This window comes from Heterodontus francisci, chromosome 19 (assembly GCF_036365525.1).
Source record: "Heterodontus francisci isolate sHetFra1 chromosome 19, sHetFra1.hap1, whole genome shotgun sequence".
Taxonomy (NCBI): domain Eukaryota; kingdom Metazoa; phylum Chordata; class Chondrichthyes; order Heterodontiformes; family Heterodontidae; genus Heterodontus; species Heterodontus francisci.
The window spans coordinates 11,260,685-11,274,064 of NC_090389.1; the positions used below are offsets into that span (position 1 = coordinate 11,260,685).

A 13,380-nucleotide genomic window follows, 5' to 3' on the forward strand; every position below is an offset into this window, starting at 1 on the left:
CCCTCTGCTGGAGGGTCCTCCTAACACTGGTACAGGACTTAGGGGTGCAGGTTTCACTGTAGGTTGGGCTTTCCCCTCAGCCTGGCACATGTGGCAACTCCTGCAGTACTCCACCACATCTTTGTGGAGTTTTGGCCAGTCAAACTGCTGTCTTATGAGAGTTTTGGTCTTTCGTATACAGGCATGTACAATCACTGTAGTCTCGTGGGCCCTTCTTAATATATCTCTCCAGTGCCTCTGTGGCATCACTAACTGGTGAACTACTGTTCACTCCTTGCTGTCAGGTCTGTGAGGAAAACTCTACTTCCTCATCAGTACCTCATTCTTTAAATAGTAGCAATCAGGGACTCCCTTTGCTTCACTTTCAGACTGGGCAGCCTGTGCTAACTCTTGCTATACTGTGTCGGCTCACTGAGCCACAGCTAGGGAAAATCCATTTAATTCATTCCCTGTGTCTCCTAACTTTCCAAAGAAAGTCTCAGACAGACAGACAGACCTGGTCATCTGCCTGCAGTGCTAATTCAGTCTCCTCTGGGGGAGCCTGATTTGATCATGGCGGGGGTGGGGTGGGGGGCGGCTACCACCTTCACCCCTGCCAGATGATTACCTTGGAGCAGGTCAACACCATTCACAGGCAAACTAGGGACAATCCCTACGGTCACCGGTCCCGAAACTAGGTTGCACTCCAGAAGCACCTGGTATATAGGTACAGGCATACACTGCCCTCCAATGCCATTCACCACCATTGTGGTGTTCACTGCACTCTCTGGGGGAAAGGTCAGGCCTTTTCCCAGTAAAAGGGATCTAGTGGCCCCTGTATCCCTTGCCTCACTCGAGGGGTATGGGATTACTTTCCGTTCAGACACAAAACCCTGATAGTCTTCAGGAATCCTATTAAATTTTCCTGAACTTGTAGTAGTAAGCTTCTTGGGTCTCACTCTTACTGCAGTTAAAGCCACAGCTTGTTCTGCTGTGCTTTCCATCGGGTTCTCTCCTTCACTGAGCGGGTGTGCCCTGATTAACCCTACAGGTTTTCCCTTTAGTTTCCAGCAGTCAGCTTTTAAATGCCCTGCTTTATTACAATGGAAGCACACAGGTCTCTGGGTCTCACTCTTACTGCTCACAACATCTTCCTTTTTAGCTAGAGGAGGGCCCCCATGTCTCCTGCTTTTTCTCCCAGGACTCCTTGGGCTGCTATCACCTTCCCAAGTTTTGTCCTTTTCGGATTTGTTGGACAAAATTAATGTGTCTCATTCTTGGCAGTTGGGGGCTAACATGACACAATTAATGGATGCTACAAGGAATAGGGGACACAGATTTAAAGTTTTGGGCAAGAGATGCAGGGGGAATGTGAGGAAGAACCTTTTTATGCAGCGAGTGGTAATGACCTGGAACTCGTTGCCCACAAGGTTTGTGGAAGTAGAGACAATTAATAATTTCGAAAGGAAATTGGATGGGCACTTGAAGGAAATAAACTTGCAGGGCTACAGGGATCGAGCTGGGAAGTGGGACTGACTGGATTGCTCAACAGAGAGCAGGCATGGACTCGATGGGCTGTAAATGTCTCTATTATAGACAGAGAGATACAGCACTGAAACAGGTCCTTCAGCCCACTGAGTCTGTGCCGACCATCAACCACCCATTTATACTAATCCTACATTAATCCCATATTCCCTACCACATCCCCACAATTCTCCTACCACCACTCGGGGCAATTTACAATGGCCAATTTACCTATCAACCTGCAAGTCTTTGGCTATGGGAGGAAACCGGAGCACCCGGCAGAAACCCACACGATCACAGGGAGAACTTGCAAACTTCACACAGGCAATACCCAGAACCGAGCCCGGGTCGCTGGAGCTGCGAGGCTGCGGTGCTAACCACTGTGGCACTATGACTCGAGTTCTTTTCACAGGGTCATACTGTGTGAGGAAGGACATCATCCCATCTTTGTTCATCCATCCGAAGCACCCTACAACTCCCCCCCCCCCCATTGTTCCATCTAATTGTTTTTTGAACAATTGCAGCGTTTTCACCTCCTTCACTCTGCAGGAGAGTCCCCTTCAAGTGTTGTTCTGTTTAGTGCCTGGATGAGACCCATCAGCCCTGCATGTACATCCTGTCTCCTGCTACATAACTTGTTTACTGCGGTGAATAACATGTCAAATCAACCAAGCCCACCATAATTTTATGGGAATAAAAATCACAATTTATTGTAATACAGACAAGGTTTGTTACCCTTCCCGCAAAGAATGATCAAATTTTGATATTGGTTGGCACCAAATCAGATATTACAGTAGCCGATGTTACAGTTACAATGTTGTGCAATGAAAGGAGGTACAGAAAAAGTTTCATAATCTCAAGAAATCATCAAGGCAGGAGAATGCAGCAGTAATATAGCAGTATATATATATATACATACAAGAATGGCCATATATGGAGTTAAGTTCAGATTTCTTTTTCTACAAAGGCATAAAAATTATGAATTAATTTACTGTTTTAATTTTACTGGTGAGAACAGGAACACAGTACTCTGGTGTAGTGACAATTTAGACATTGAGGGGCAATTTTATGCTCTCCCCCAAGGTGGGGAGAGCATAAAATCAGGTGGGGTAATGGTGGGGTGGACCCTGCCACCTTCCTGCCTCTGCCAAAATTAAGTCCAAGGCGGGAAGGCCTCTGAACTGCCTTCCCGTCCCGCTGCCAATTGAGGCCCTTAACTAGGCAATTAATGTCCACTTGAGGGCCTCATCCCACCGCCGCCACCTCAATTATCGATGCAGCAGGCAGCCCTGTCGCCGCATGGGAAGCACGGCAAGAAAAACCATGTGGGCTGCTTCCCAGCTCCTGAGAGGAGGAATCCTTTGTTAAAAGGCACTTAGTGTCTGAACGAGGGACCCGGCATCGGGGAGGGGGGCCTGCTAATGGCCCTCCTACAACCCCCTCCCCTGCGACCCCCACTCTGCGAGACCCCTCCCATCCTGACCTTCCTGTAGCCTGGATCCAGTGACGCTACTGGGCCCCGGGTAGGCGTCCCACCAGCAACAGCCACCACCTCCACATTGTTAGGAAATACCATATATGGATGGTGAGTTGAAATAGCTCTTTCATGGTTCAGTTTCTGTTCTGGAAAAAAAAATGTGCTTTGAGCCCAGGCCCTTTGTTAACCTGGAGACTGAGTTCTAACAGTCACTTGTTACACATTCTGCAAATGAAAGATTTCTGAATGAATCTGTGGGAGCACTAGCACTCGGTTATAATCTTCAGTGTTCTAGATAGGGCTGACATATGACAACTGGAACAAATGGTAGATTCTCCTGAGGAAAACTCTGGGAAATCAGCCTTGTCCAGTTAATTGGGAGGGAGCCTCTCGGAGGCTCTGGGCCTCATGAGGCTGGTGCAGACCCTGGTATGTCCAATGATAATCCAGTAATTCTGATACACGTGTTAATGCTCATCAATCCGTTTACATGTACAGCTGGTGGCCAACTGCAGAATGCTGCATTTGTTGGTGAAACAAAGTGGATACGTATGTTTGCGTACGAAATAAGTTTCATCGTTTTTTTATGGATGGAGGGAAGCCAACCAAGTCCCAGGGTGAAGCAGAAGATCAGGCTCCACTCACCAACAATGCACCATCAACAGTCTCACTGCAACCAAGCACCAGCACGGAGACGGGCACTGCAGGACATTTAGAGCCACGGGAACTACAGTGGAGCATTCACATTCTCGAACCTGTTCCACCATTCAATTTGATCATGATTGATCGGAATCTTAACTCCCTGTACCGGCCTTGGTTCCATATCCCTTAATCTCCTGACCTAACAAAAATCTATCAATCTCCATTTTGAACTTTTTAATAGTCTCAACAGCTTTTTGGGGGAAAGGGTTCCATGCTTCCACTATTTGTGCGAAGAAGTCTTTGCTGACATCACCCCTGAACAGCCTAGCTCTAATTTTAAGGGGATGCCCCCTTGTTCTGGACTCCTGCACCAGAGGAAATAGCTTCTCCTTATCTACCCTATCAAATCCTTGAATCATTTTAAATATCTCAATGAGATCACCCTTAATCTTTTATACTCAAGAGAATTTGGGTATTGACGTGGATGAGATAGCACCAAGCGAGGGAGTAAGCACCCATGAGAAGGGGTATAACAGGGGGAGGCATTGACAAGGGCCTGGCAGTCCTGTCTGGAAGCCCAACCCACCAAGTGCCCCTCCTCCAGCTGTCTGGGGTCATAGGCTTCAGTAAACCAGCTATAGATCAGACAGCCCTGCAACACCAGGCTGCATACACAGGATTTTAGATGGCTTTGTGAGTAATTTGAAGGAGTCCAACACCTAGATGTATGTTGCTGTCCCCTATGACCCACATTATAGATCAACAGGTGTAGACTGGTGTGAAGCTAATGTCAGCAGCTGTAACATCTGGAGCAGTGACCTCAATTACACAGGCCACAGACACATTAACACCATCTTCCATGATGCTCAGCTGCTGCTGTCAACACTCTGAACAACCTCCCATACATCGTCTTGGCCAACTTCAACCAGGGTGGGCAAAGACTGCAGATGACCATGTGTAAGGGTCACTGGGGCACCTCACAACAGGCAGTTCTAGAGTACTATCAGTGGGGCTTATTGCCCAACATCACTCTTAACTGTAGATGATCTATGGCACCCAGAAATCAAGAAGGAGAATAGATAAAAGTGCCCAAAGAATTGGGGGGTGGGATGGGGAGGGGGTGTATTTTACCTTCAAAACCATTGCCTTTGTCATTTCATGCAAATTAAAGATCTACCAATTCCTGTTGTGAACAGTTTGTACCCATCGAGAGCCCTTCAGTGTAATGCATAAGCAGCCTTCTTATACACACACACCCAGCCCGACAGTGGACTCAACAAGTACAACCTTTCAATCAATATTGCTCTTTGGTTAATTCACTGGAACAGCAATAATAAAATCAGTAATGCCATTGGAGGAAAGGTAGCAGGCACTAAACAAAGTCTCTTCTGATTGGTATATTAATAAGTGATTGACTTAATGTGTGCTGATTAATCAATGATAAATGGTAATTTTTTTGGTGCAGTGCGTGTCTGAGAGGATTTAGGACAGACTCTGCAGGAACTCCAGTACTGTGCGATGCCACTCCTCAGGGTTATTGAGGTAACAGGCATGCTGTGCTGCTTTCATAATGTGCACCTTGTGGTTGGCCAGGTTTTTCAGATTTTTGAATGACGCCTCTCCCACCTGCTTGTCCTCCTCACCATAGACAATCAACGTTGGGGTCTGTCAAAAAAGGTAAAGCATGAATCAGTAACCAGGGTTCATAGTTCCGAAGAAGGGTCACTGACCCGAAACGTTAACTCTGCTTCTCTTTCCACAGATGCTGCCAGACCTGCTGAGTGAATCCAGCATTTCTTGTTTTTGTTTCAGATTTCCAGCATCCGCAGTATTTTGCTTTTATTTCATAGTATAGTTAGCCGATTAGTAGAGGGGCCCTTTGCAGAAGCATCTCTCATCACTCTAATAGTGGGAATACTTGGAGCCATTTTACGAGCTGCTAGTTTTAACATCGCTTCCCCAGTACCTTACAAATAAAGGTATACAGCCACACTGACAGCAGCTTGCATTTATAGAGTGCCTTTGACGTAGAAAAGAGGCTGAAAGTGCATCACAGGACATAATCAGACAAAGTGTTGAACACTGAGTCAAAGAAGGAAATATTAGGAGAGGTGACCAAATGCTTGGTCAAAGAGATAGGGTATAAAGAGGGTCCTAAAGGAGGAGAGAGGTGGAGAAGACTATGTAGGGTGTACCATAGCTTAGGGCCTCAGCAGTTGAAGGCGCAGCCGCTAACAGTGGGACGAAGGGAATGGGGAACAAGAGGCCAGATTCAGAAGAGAGTTTGGTGATATAAATTATGGAGCTAGAGGAGGTTACAGAGAAAGGGAGGGGTGCCACATGGGCTTCAGGAAGTTAAGATGGGGTCAATGGCAGAGATTGAGGGAATTTTGTTTTATTCATTCATGGGATGTGGACGTCCTGGCTAGGCCAGCGTTTATTACCCATCCTTAATTGCATTGAGAAGGTAGTGATGGTGTGGAATAGTTGAGCAGATCAAGTATCACAGCAAATGGAGAACCACAAACATCCCAGGTTCAATCCCTAGTCCATGCAACTGATCTAAGAACTCCCCGAAATAAAAACAGAAAGTGCTGGAAATACTCAGCAGGTCAGGCAGCATCTGTGAAGAGAGAAGCAGAGTTAACGTTTCAGGTCTGTGACCTTTCATCAGAACCTAAGCACTCCCTGAGTTTGGAGGAGAGTGGGGGGGGTTGAGTGGGGGGGGTTGAGTGGGGGGGGTTGAGTGGGGGGGGTTGAGTGGGGGGGGTTGAGTGGGGGGGTTGAGTGGGGGGGTGAGTGGGGGGGGTGGTGGTTGAACAATAACCAGCCAGGGTTCCTGCTCCTGATCACTATCCAATGGCCACTGGGTCAGAGAGAGGAAATCAACTGGGGTTCCTGCTCCTGATCACTGTCCAATGACCACTGGGTCAGAGAGAGAGGGGAAATCAACTGGGGTTCCTGCTCCTGATCACTGTCCAGTACATGTGGATAATGGATGATCGTTGAATTGGGCGCTGATGCTCCCTGAGGTCAATTAGCTTGCTGCCAATCACTCAGTGGTGAGTTGGGTGTAGTAGCGGGGGCTCCTGGAACCCCAACTGGGCCTGTGAACTGGGTTGCCCAGCTATTGGCTGGCATTTTATGCCATCCCAGCGAGCTGGATGGTGGCGTAAAATTGAGTGGGAGGCTCCGGGAGGCCTTTCCGACCTGCTCCCACCTCCGGCCCATTTTACATGGGCTGGGGGGTGGGGTGGAGGCGAAAAACAGGCTGCCCGCCCCAGGCCACTTAACGCCCACTTAAGGACCCTCACCCGTCTCCACGGGATTTGACCCGTGGCAAGCGGGTGTGCTGGAGAGGTGAAACTTGGCGGCCTCTCAGCGTGTGGTGTTGGGGGGGGGGGGGGCCCTGACGATTGAGGGCTGTCCCCGCCTCCCCAACCACCCCCAGGACCCAAGACGCCCCCTTTCCCCCAAATGACCACCCTTGCTTTGCCGGGGCCCGACCGATTCCCTCGGCGAGGTAACCTCAACTTACCTTCACTCCTAGCTCCAGGTCCTTGGCTGGGCTGCAGTCCCAGTAGTGGCCACCGCTCTCGGTGGTGCTGCTGGGACTAAGAGTTGTCGGCCCGGTGATTGGCCAGCAGCTCAATGAGGTGGGACTTCCTCCCTCAAGTGGGTGGAGGTCCTGCCTCGGAACAATTAAAGCCCGGGGACCTGTAAATGTGGGACGGATCCCCAGGGTAGGCGGAATCGATCATCACCGACTTATACATCGGTGGCCAGCTCTTGTCCGCCCAGCGTAAAATCCAGCCCATTGTGTCAGAGGCTAGTGCAATCCCTCCCATTGCTAAAATTGAGCAGCATACAGAACTATAATACACCTGCAGTGCCCAGGAACATAACCCCCACTTCTACAAGGCTGACATTGTACTTTGGAAAAAAAAATCTTCATTTTAATACAGTTAATGCACAAGACTAAAATTCAGCATAACAAACACCAGCCCTGGCTCAGTGGTAGCACACGTGCTCGAGTCTGAGGCAGAGGTTCAAGCCCCACTCCAGAGACTTGAGCACATAATCTAGGCTGATACTCCAGTGTAGTACTGAAAGAGTGCTGCACTGTCGGAAGTGCAAACTTTCAGTTGGGATGTGAAACCGAGACCTTGCTGGCTCTCTCAGATAGATGTAAAGGTTCCCATGGAAATATTTTGAAGAGGTGCAGGGAAGTTCTTCCTAGTGTCCTGGCCAATATTTATCCCTTGACCAATATCACAAAACAGGTTATCTGGGTCATTCTCTCATTGTGGGAACTTGCTGGGCACAAATTGGCTGCTGCATTTCTTACAACAGTAACCCCACTTTAATCGGTTGTGAAGCATTTTGGGGCAGGCTGAGGATGTGAAAGGCTCTATATAAATGCAAGTTCTTTCTATTAGTGAATGAGCCAGCTTACCTGCACATTGGTGTACTGCTCCGCAGAGAATTTCTCAGTGCAGATGGGGGCTACGGGGATGAATCCCTTCACCATATCATTGTGTCCAAACAGGAACGGCAGTGAATACATTCCACTCAGTGATGGGCTGATTATCACAACTGGGCCCAGCTCCAAACCCTTCAGTACACTCATAAGGAAACTGTCAGGAGCGAGATCCCCCACACTGGCCGGAGCCGTGGCTTCGTTGGAGTTGCCCAGGCCTGGGGAGAAGAGAAAGAAGGAAAGTTGGCCAGAGTGCCTCGAATGTACAACACAGAATAACACACAGCCTCAGAGTAGGTCCATCATTAATGGCATTGATCAGCCCAGAGCGGCAGGTCTCACCTCGATCATCAAGCTGTGCTGAGTTAATTGACCGCAGCCAAGTTGTGCTATAACTATGCTCAACATCCCTGTGCTAGAGGGGAGAAAGTCCTGCTCACGTCTATGTGGGTGTCGATTGAAGATGGTCAGGATTAGCTGCGATACTCCTTGCAGGTGAATAGCCTGCCAAAATGGACACGTTATTGAGGTACTGAAGGGTCCTCGATGACTGTGGAACTTCAGGTAAGGAGTGGAGAAAACTGTCAGAACAAGAAGATTCAGAAAGCAATTTGTCACTAAGTTACTGGAGCATGTTAGAGGCTGGGTATTCTGCAGCACTCCCTAAAGCCTTTCCACACCTACAGGGCCCAGGTGACTTGCTCAGATGAGTGCAGCTGCATAAAAATATATTTATTTGTACAACGCGTTATCAGGCTGTCAAACTGAGTGGTGGGGGAGGGGTTGAAGTGCTTTCACCCTCCAAACCTACCTTATGTTCACCCCGATTTGTTGTCTAATTTGTTGATGATGTTGCAACAGAGGGAGTGAACCCTGGGACTTTCATATTGACAGTGGACTCTGCAAGGAGCACTGAATGGACAACACAGCCAAAAAACCGGAGAAAATACAGGCTGTTTCTCACCATGCTTATTAACTTATGGGTATGGTAGTGTAGTGGTTATGTTACTGGACTAATAATCTAAAGAACCCGGATTCACATCCCACTATGACAATTTCAGAATTGAATTCAGGTTAAAAAGGCGGTGTCACTAAAAGTGACCACAAAGCTGTTGCATTGTGGTTAAAAACCCATCTGGTTCACTTTAGGGAAGGAAACCTACTGTCCTTACCCGGTCAGGCCTATATATGATTTTAGTCAACCTGATTGACTCGCAACTGCCCTCTGAAGTGGTCGAGCAAGCCACTCAGTTACACTGGGAATGAGCAGTAAATGCCAACATCCCAAGAACTGTCAGAGAGATGTGTGGGTGTGCACAGGAATTGAACCAAATGGAACGCACTCCTTCAATATGTGCAGACTATATTGTTCCCTGTCAGCTGCACTGATCACTCAATGTGTGTGCTGGTTGAGGGTAACCAGTTTCCTTACCTGGTAAGTCGATAGCCACTGCCTGGTACCCTGCCTCTGCCAGTTTCTGGAGGGTACCGAGATTCAGCCAAGTCTCAGAGGAGAAACGAATGCCATGGAGCAGCAGGACAGAGAGCCTGGGGGGCTGTTCAGTGGGTCCTGTCTGACGGTAAAACAGCTGCTGTCCTTCGAGCTGCACTGTGCCTTTCTTAGTCTCAACACTCACCATGGTTTCAGGCTGTTACTGCACTATTCTCTGCATGTGCATCCTGCAACAAGAAACAATAGTCAGCATAGGTTAGATACAGAATAAAGCTCCCTCTACACTGTCCCATCAAATACTCCCAGGGCAGGTACAGCACAAGTTAGATACAGAGTAAAGCTCCCTCTACACTGTCCCATCAAATACTCCCAGGGCAGGTACAGCACAGGTTAGATACAGAGCAAAGCTCCCTCTACACTGTCCCATCAAATACTCCCAGGGCAGGTACAGCACAGGTTAGATATAGAGTAAAGCTCCTTCTACACTGTCCCATCAAACACTCCCAGGGCAGGTACATCATGGGTTAAAGAGTAAAATACTCTCTACAAACAGTAGTAAGTTAAAACTGAGTATTGCCAGACATTACATAGGAACATTGGAATTAGGAGCAAGAGTAGGCCATTCGGCCCTTCGAGTCTGCCATTTGCTAAGATCATGGCTGATCTTGTTGTGGTCTCAACTCCACTTTCCTGTCTGCCCCCCATAACCCTTGACTCCCTTGTCTTTCAAAAATCTGTCTAACTCATTCTTGAATAACTTCAATAACCCAGCCTCCACTGCTTTCTGGGGAACAGAATTCCACAGACTAATGACCCTCTGAGAGCAAAGATATCCCCTCATCTCCGTCGTAAAAGGGAGACCTCTTATTCTTAAACTGTGTCCCCTATTTCTAGTCTCCCCCACAAGAGGAAACGTCCTCTCAGTATCCACTCTATCAATTTCCCTCAGGATCTTATATGTTTCAATAAGATCACCTCTCATTCTTCTAAACACCAAAAGGGAAAGGCCCAACCTATTGAACCTTCCTTCATAAAATAAGCCCTTCAGCCCAGAATTAGCCAAGTGAACTTTCTCTGAACTGTTTCTAACGCAATCCTAATGTTTTTCACCAAACTGTACACAGTACTCCAGATGCAGTCTAACTAAGGCCCTGTACAGCTGCAGTATCCCTACTTCTATATTCTATTCCCCTTGCAATAAACACCAACGTTCCATTTGCCTTCCTATTCACTTGCTGTACCTACAAACAAACTTTTTGTGATTCATATATCAAGATACCCAGATCCCTCTGTAGCACCGAGTTCTGCAAACTTGCTCCATTTAACTAGTAGACAGCTTTTCTATTCTTCCTGCCAAAGTGGATAAATTCACATTTTCCCACATTATACTTCATCTGCTGCTATTGTAAGGAAAGTGTTCCGAATGCTGAAGTGACAGAAACTGAGCACACCAGAAGAATAAGTTACACAAACCTAACTCTTTGAAAGTATGTGAATACGCACAGTCTGCAGCTGATTGTCTCTTTGCTGATCCTGTAGCAAGTTCAGGGAAACAGAAGAGAAACTGCATTAGGAGTGGAGAAACTGGCGCCAGCGCCCTCTGCTGCTTGGAGACACCATGAGCAGACCCAGGATGTTTTCAGCAATGAACTAAAAGAAACAACTTGCATCTATCATAAGTTGAGTCTGTGCCAGCACTTTGAAAGCGCTGTCCAATTTCGTCCCGCACCCCAGCATTTTCCCCCTAATCCTGCAAATGAATCTTCTTCAACTACATGTCCAATTGTCTTGTGAAAGTTTCTATGCAATCTGATTCCATCACCCTTTCAGGTAGTGCATTCCAGATCTTAACAACCCTTTGTGTGAAGACATTTTTCATCATTTCTCCTCTGGTTCTTTTGCCCGTTATTTTAAATCTATGACCTCTGGTTAATGACCCACTCACAGAGGAAATACTTTCTCCCTACTTGCTCGATCAAAACCCCTCATAATTTTGAATACCTTTATTAGGACTCCCCTTAACCTTCTCTGTTCTGAGGAGATCAATCCCAACTTCTCTAATTACCCCACATAACTGAACTCCCTCATCCCTGGTGCCATCCTGGTGAGCTTCCTTTGTACTCTCGCCAGGGCCTTGACATCATTCCTAAAGTGTGGTACTCAGAATTGTACACTGTATACTCCAGCTGAGGCCTAACCAGTGATTTGTCAAGGTTTAGCACGACTGCTTTGTTTTTGTATTCAATGCCCCTATTTTCAAAGCCAAGTGTCCCATTTGCTTTCTTAACCGCCTTATTAATTTGCCCTGCCACCTTCAAAGATTAGTGAATATGCACCCCCAGGTCCTTTCTGCTCTTACACCCCCACCCCCCAACTCCCTCAAAGTAGTACCATTTAGATTATGTTGTGTCTCAACATTGTTTCTCCAAAGCGCATCATTTCACACTTATCCACATTAACTTGCTTCTTCCATGTGTCTGCCCATTTCATCAGTCTTGCCTATGTCCTCCTGAAGTCTGCTACAAACCTCTTCACTAGTTACTGCATTGGCAAGTTTTGCATCAATTGCAAACTTCAAAATTGTGCTCCCTGTATTGAAATCCAGATCACTTATATTTAACAAGAAAACTAATGGTCTACTACCAACCCTGGGGGACCATATTGCATACCTCCCTCCAGTCAGGAAAAACATCCTTCCAAAAGTGGAGCAAAAAAACATCCAATCACTAATATTCTCTGCCTCCGATCGCTTAGCCAATTATATACCCAAGTTACCACCGTCCGTTTAATCCCATGTGCTTCTATTTTCTGAATAAATCTGTTTTGTGTGTTATAAGGACTTTCAAAAGGCATTTGATAATGTACCACATAATTGGCTTGTTAGCAAAATCGAAGCCGTGGGATAAAAGGGGCAGCAGCAGCATGGATACAAAATTGGATAAGGTAGTTGTAGTGAATGGTTGTTTTTCAGACTGGCGGGAAGTATACCATGGTGTTCCCCAGGGTTCAGTACTAGGACCACTGCTGTTTTTGATATACATTAATGACTTGGACTTGGGATGTCTAGGCCACAGTTTCAAAATTTGCAGATAATTTGTAAGTGTAGTAAGCATTGAGGAAGATAGTAACAGACTGCAAAAGGACAAAGACAAGCTGATGGAATGAGTGAGCATATGGCAGATCAAAGTCAATGCAAAAAAGTATGAGGTGATACATTTGTGTAGGAAGAATGAGGAGCAAAAATACAAGCTATATTGTATCATTTTGAAGGGGTGCAAGAACAGGGTGTGGGTGTTTGTGCACAAATCTTTGAAGGTGGCAGGACAAGTTAATAAAACATTTTGTTTTTTATTCGTTCATGGGATGTGGGCGTCACAGGCCAGGCCAGCATTTATTGCCCATCCCTAATTGCCCTTGAACTGAGTGGCTTGCTAGGCCATTTCGAGGGCATGTAAGAGTCAACCACATTGCTGTGGATCTGGAGTCACCTGTAGGCCAGACCAGGTAAGGACAGCAGATTTCCTTCCCTAAAGGACATTAGTGAACCAGATGGGTTTTTACAACAATCGACAATGGTTTCATGGCCGTCATTAGACTAGCTTTAATTCCAGATTTATTTATTTAATTCAAATTCCACCTTCTGCTGTGGTGGGATTCGAACCCATGTCCCCAGAGCAATACCTGGGTCTCTGGGCTTTATAAATAGAGCATAGAGTACAAAAGCCAAGAAATTAGGCTAAACCTATATAAAACACTAGTTCAGCCTCAGCGGTAGTATTGTGTCCAATTCTGGGCAGCACACTTTAGGAAGGATGTTAAGGGTTT

The 13,380-nt window shown here is 46.8% G+C and overlaps 1 protein-coding gene across 3 annotated transcripts; it reads right to left on the bottom strand.

The window, feature by feature from the left end:
• Positions 1–2,186: 2,186 nt before the first annotated feature.
• Positions 2,187–11,134, bottom strand: abhd14b (abhydrolase domain containing 14B). 3 transcript variants are annotated; one of them, XM_068051373.1, is made up of 4 exons: positions 11,059–11,134; positions 9,535–9,782; positions 8,079–8,320; positions 2,187–5,287 (listed from the first exon to the last, which is right to left on the bottom strand). In XM_068051373.1, the coding sequence occupies exons 2-4, from the start codon at positions 9,740–9,742 to the stop codon at positions 5,105–5,107; spliced, it is 633 nt and encodes a 210-aa protein (XP_067907474.1). In that variant the 5' UTR covers positions 9,743–9,782; positions 11,059–11,134; the 3' UTR covers positions 2,187–5,104. The 3 variants fall into 3 exon arrangements, with proteins under 3 accessions (XP_067907474.1, XP_067907473.1, XP_067907475.1); XM_068051372.1 differs by having other exon boundaries at positions 11,029–11,128; XM_068051374.1 differs by having other exon boundaries at positions 11,034–11,103.
• Positions 11,135–13,380: the final 2,246 nt, after the last annotated feature.

Coding starts and splice junctions, on each gene's coding strand:
- abhd14b (XM_068051373.1), bottom strand. CDS start 9,742: ATGGTGAGTGTTGAGACTAAGAAAGGCACAGTGCAGCTCGAAGGACAG. Junction 8,321..9,534: donor AGTGGCTATCGACTTACCAG/GTAAGGAAACTG, acceptor TCTTCTCCCCAG/GCCTGGGCAACTCCAACGAA. Junction 5,288..8,078: donor AGCAGTACACCAATGTGCAG/GTAAGCTGGCTC, acceptor CTTTTTTGACAG/ACCCCAACGTTGATTGTCTA.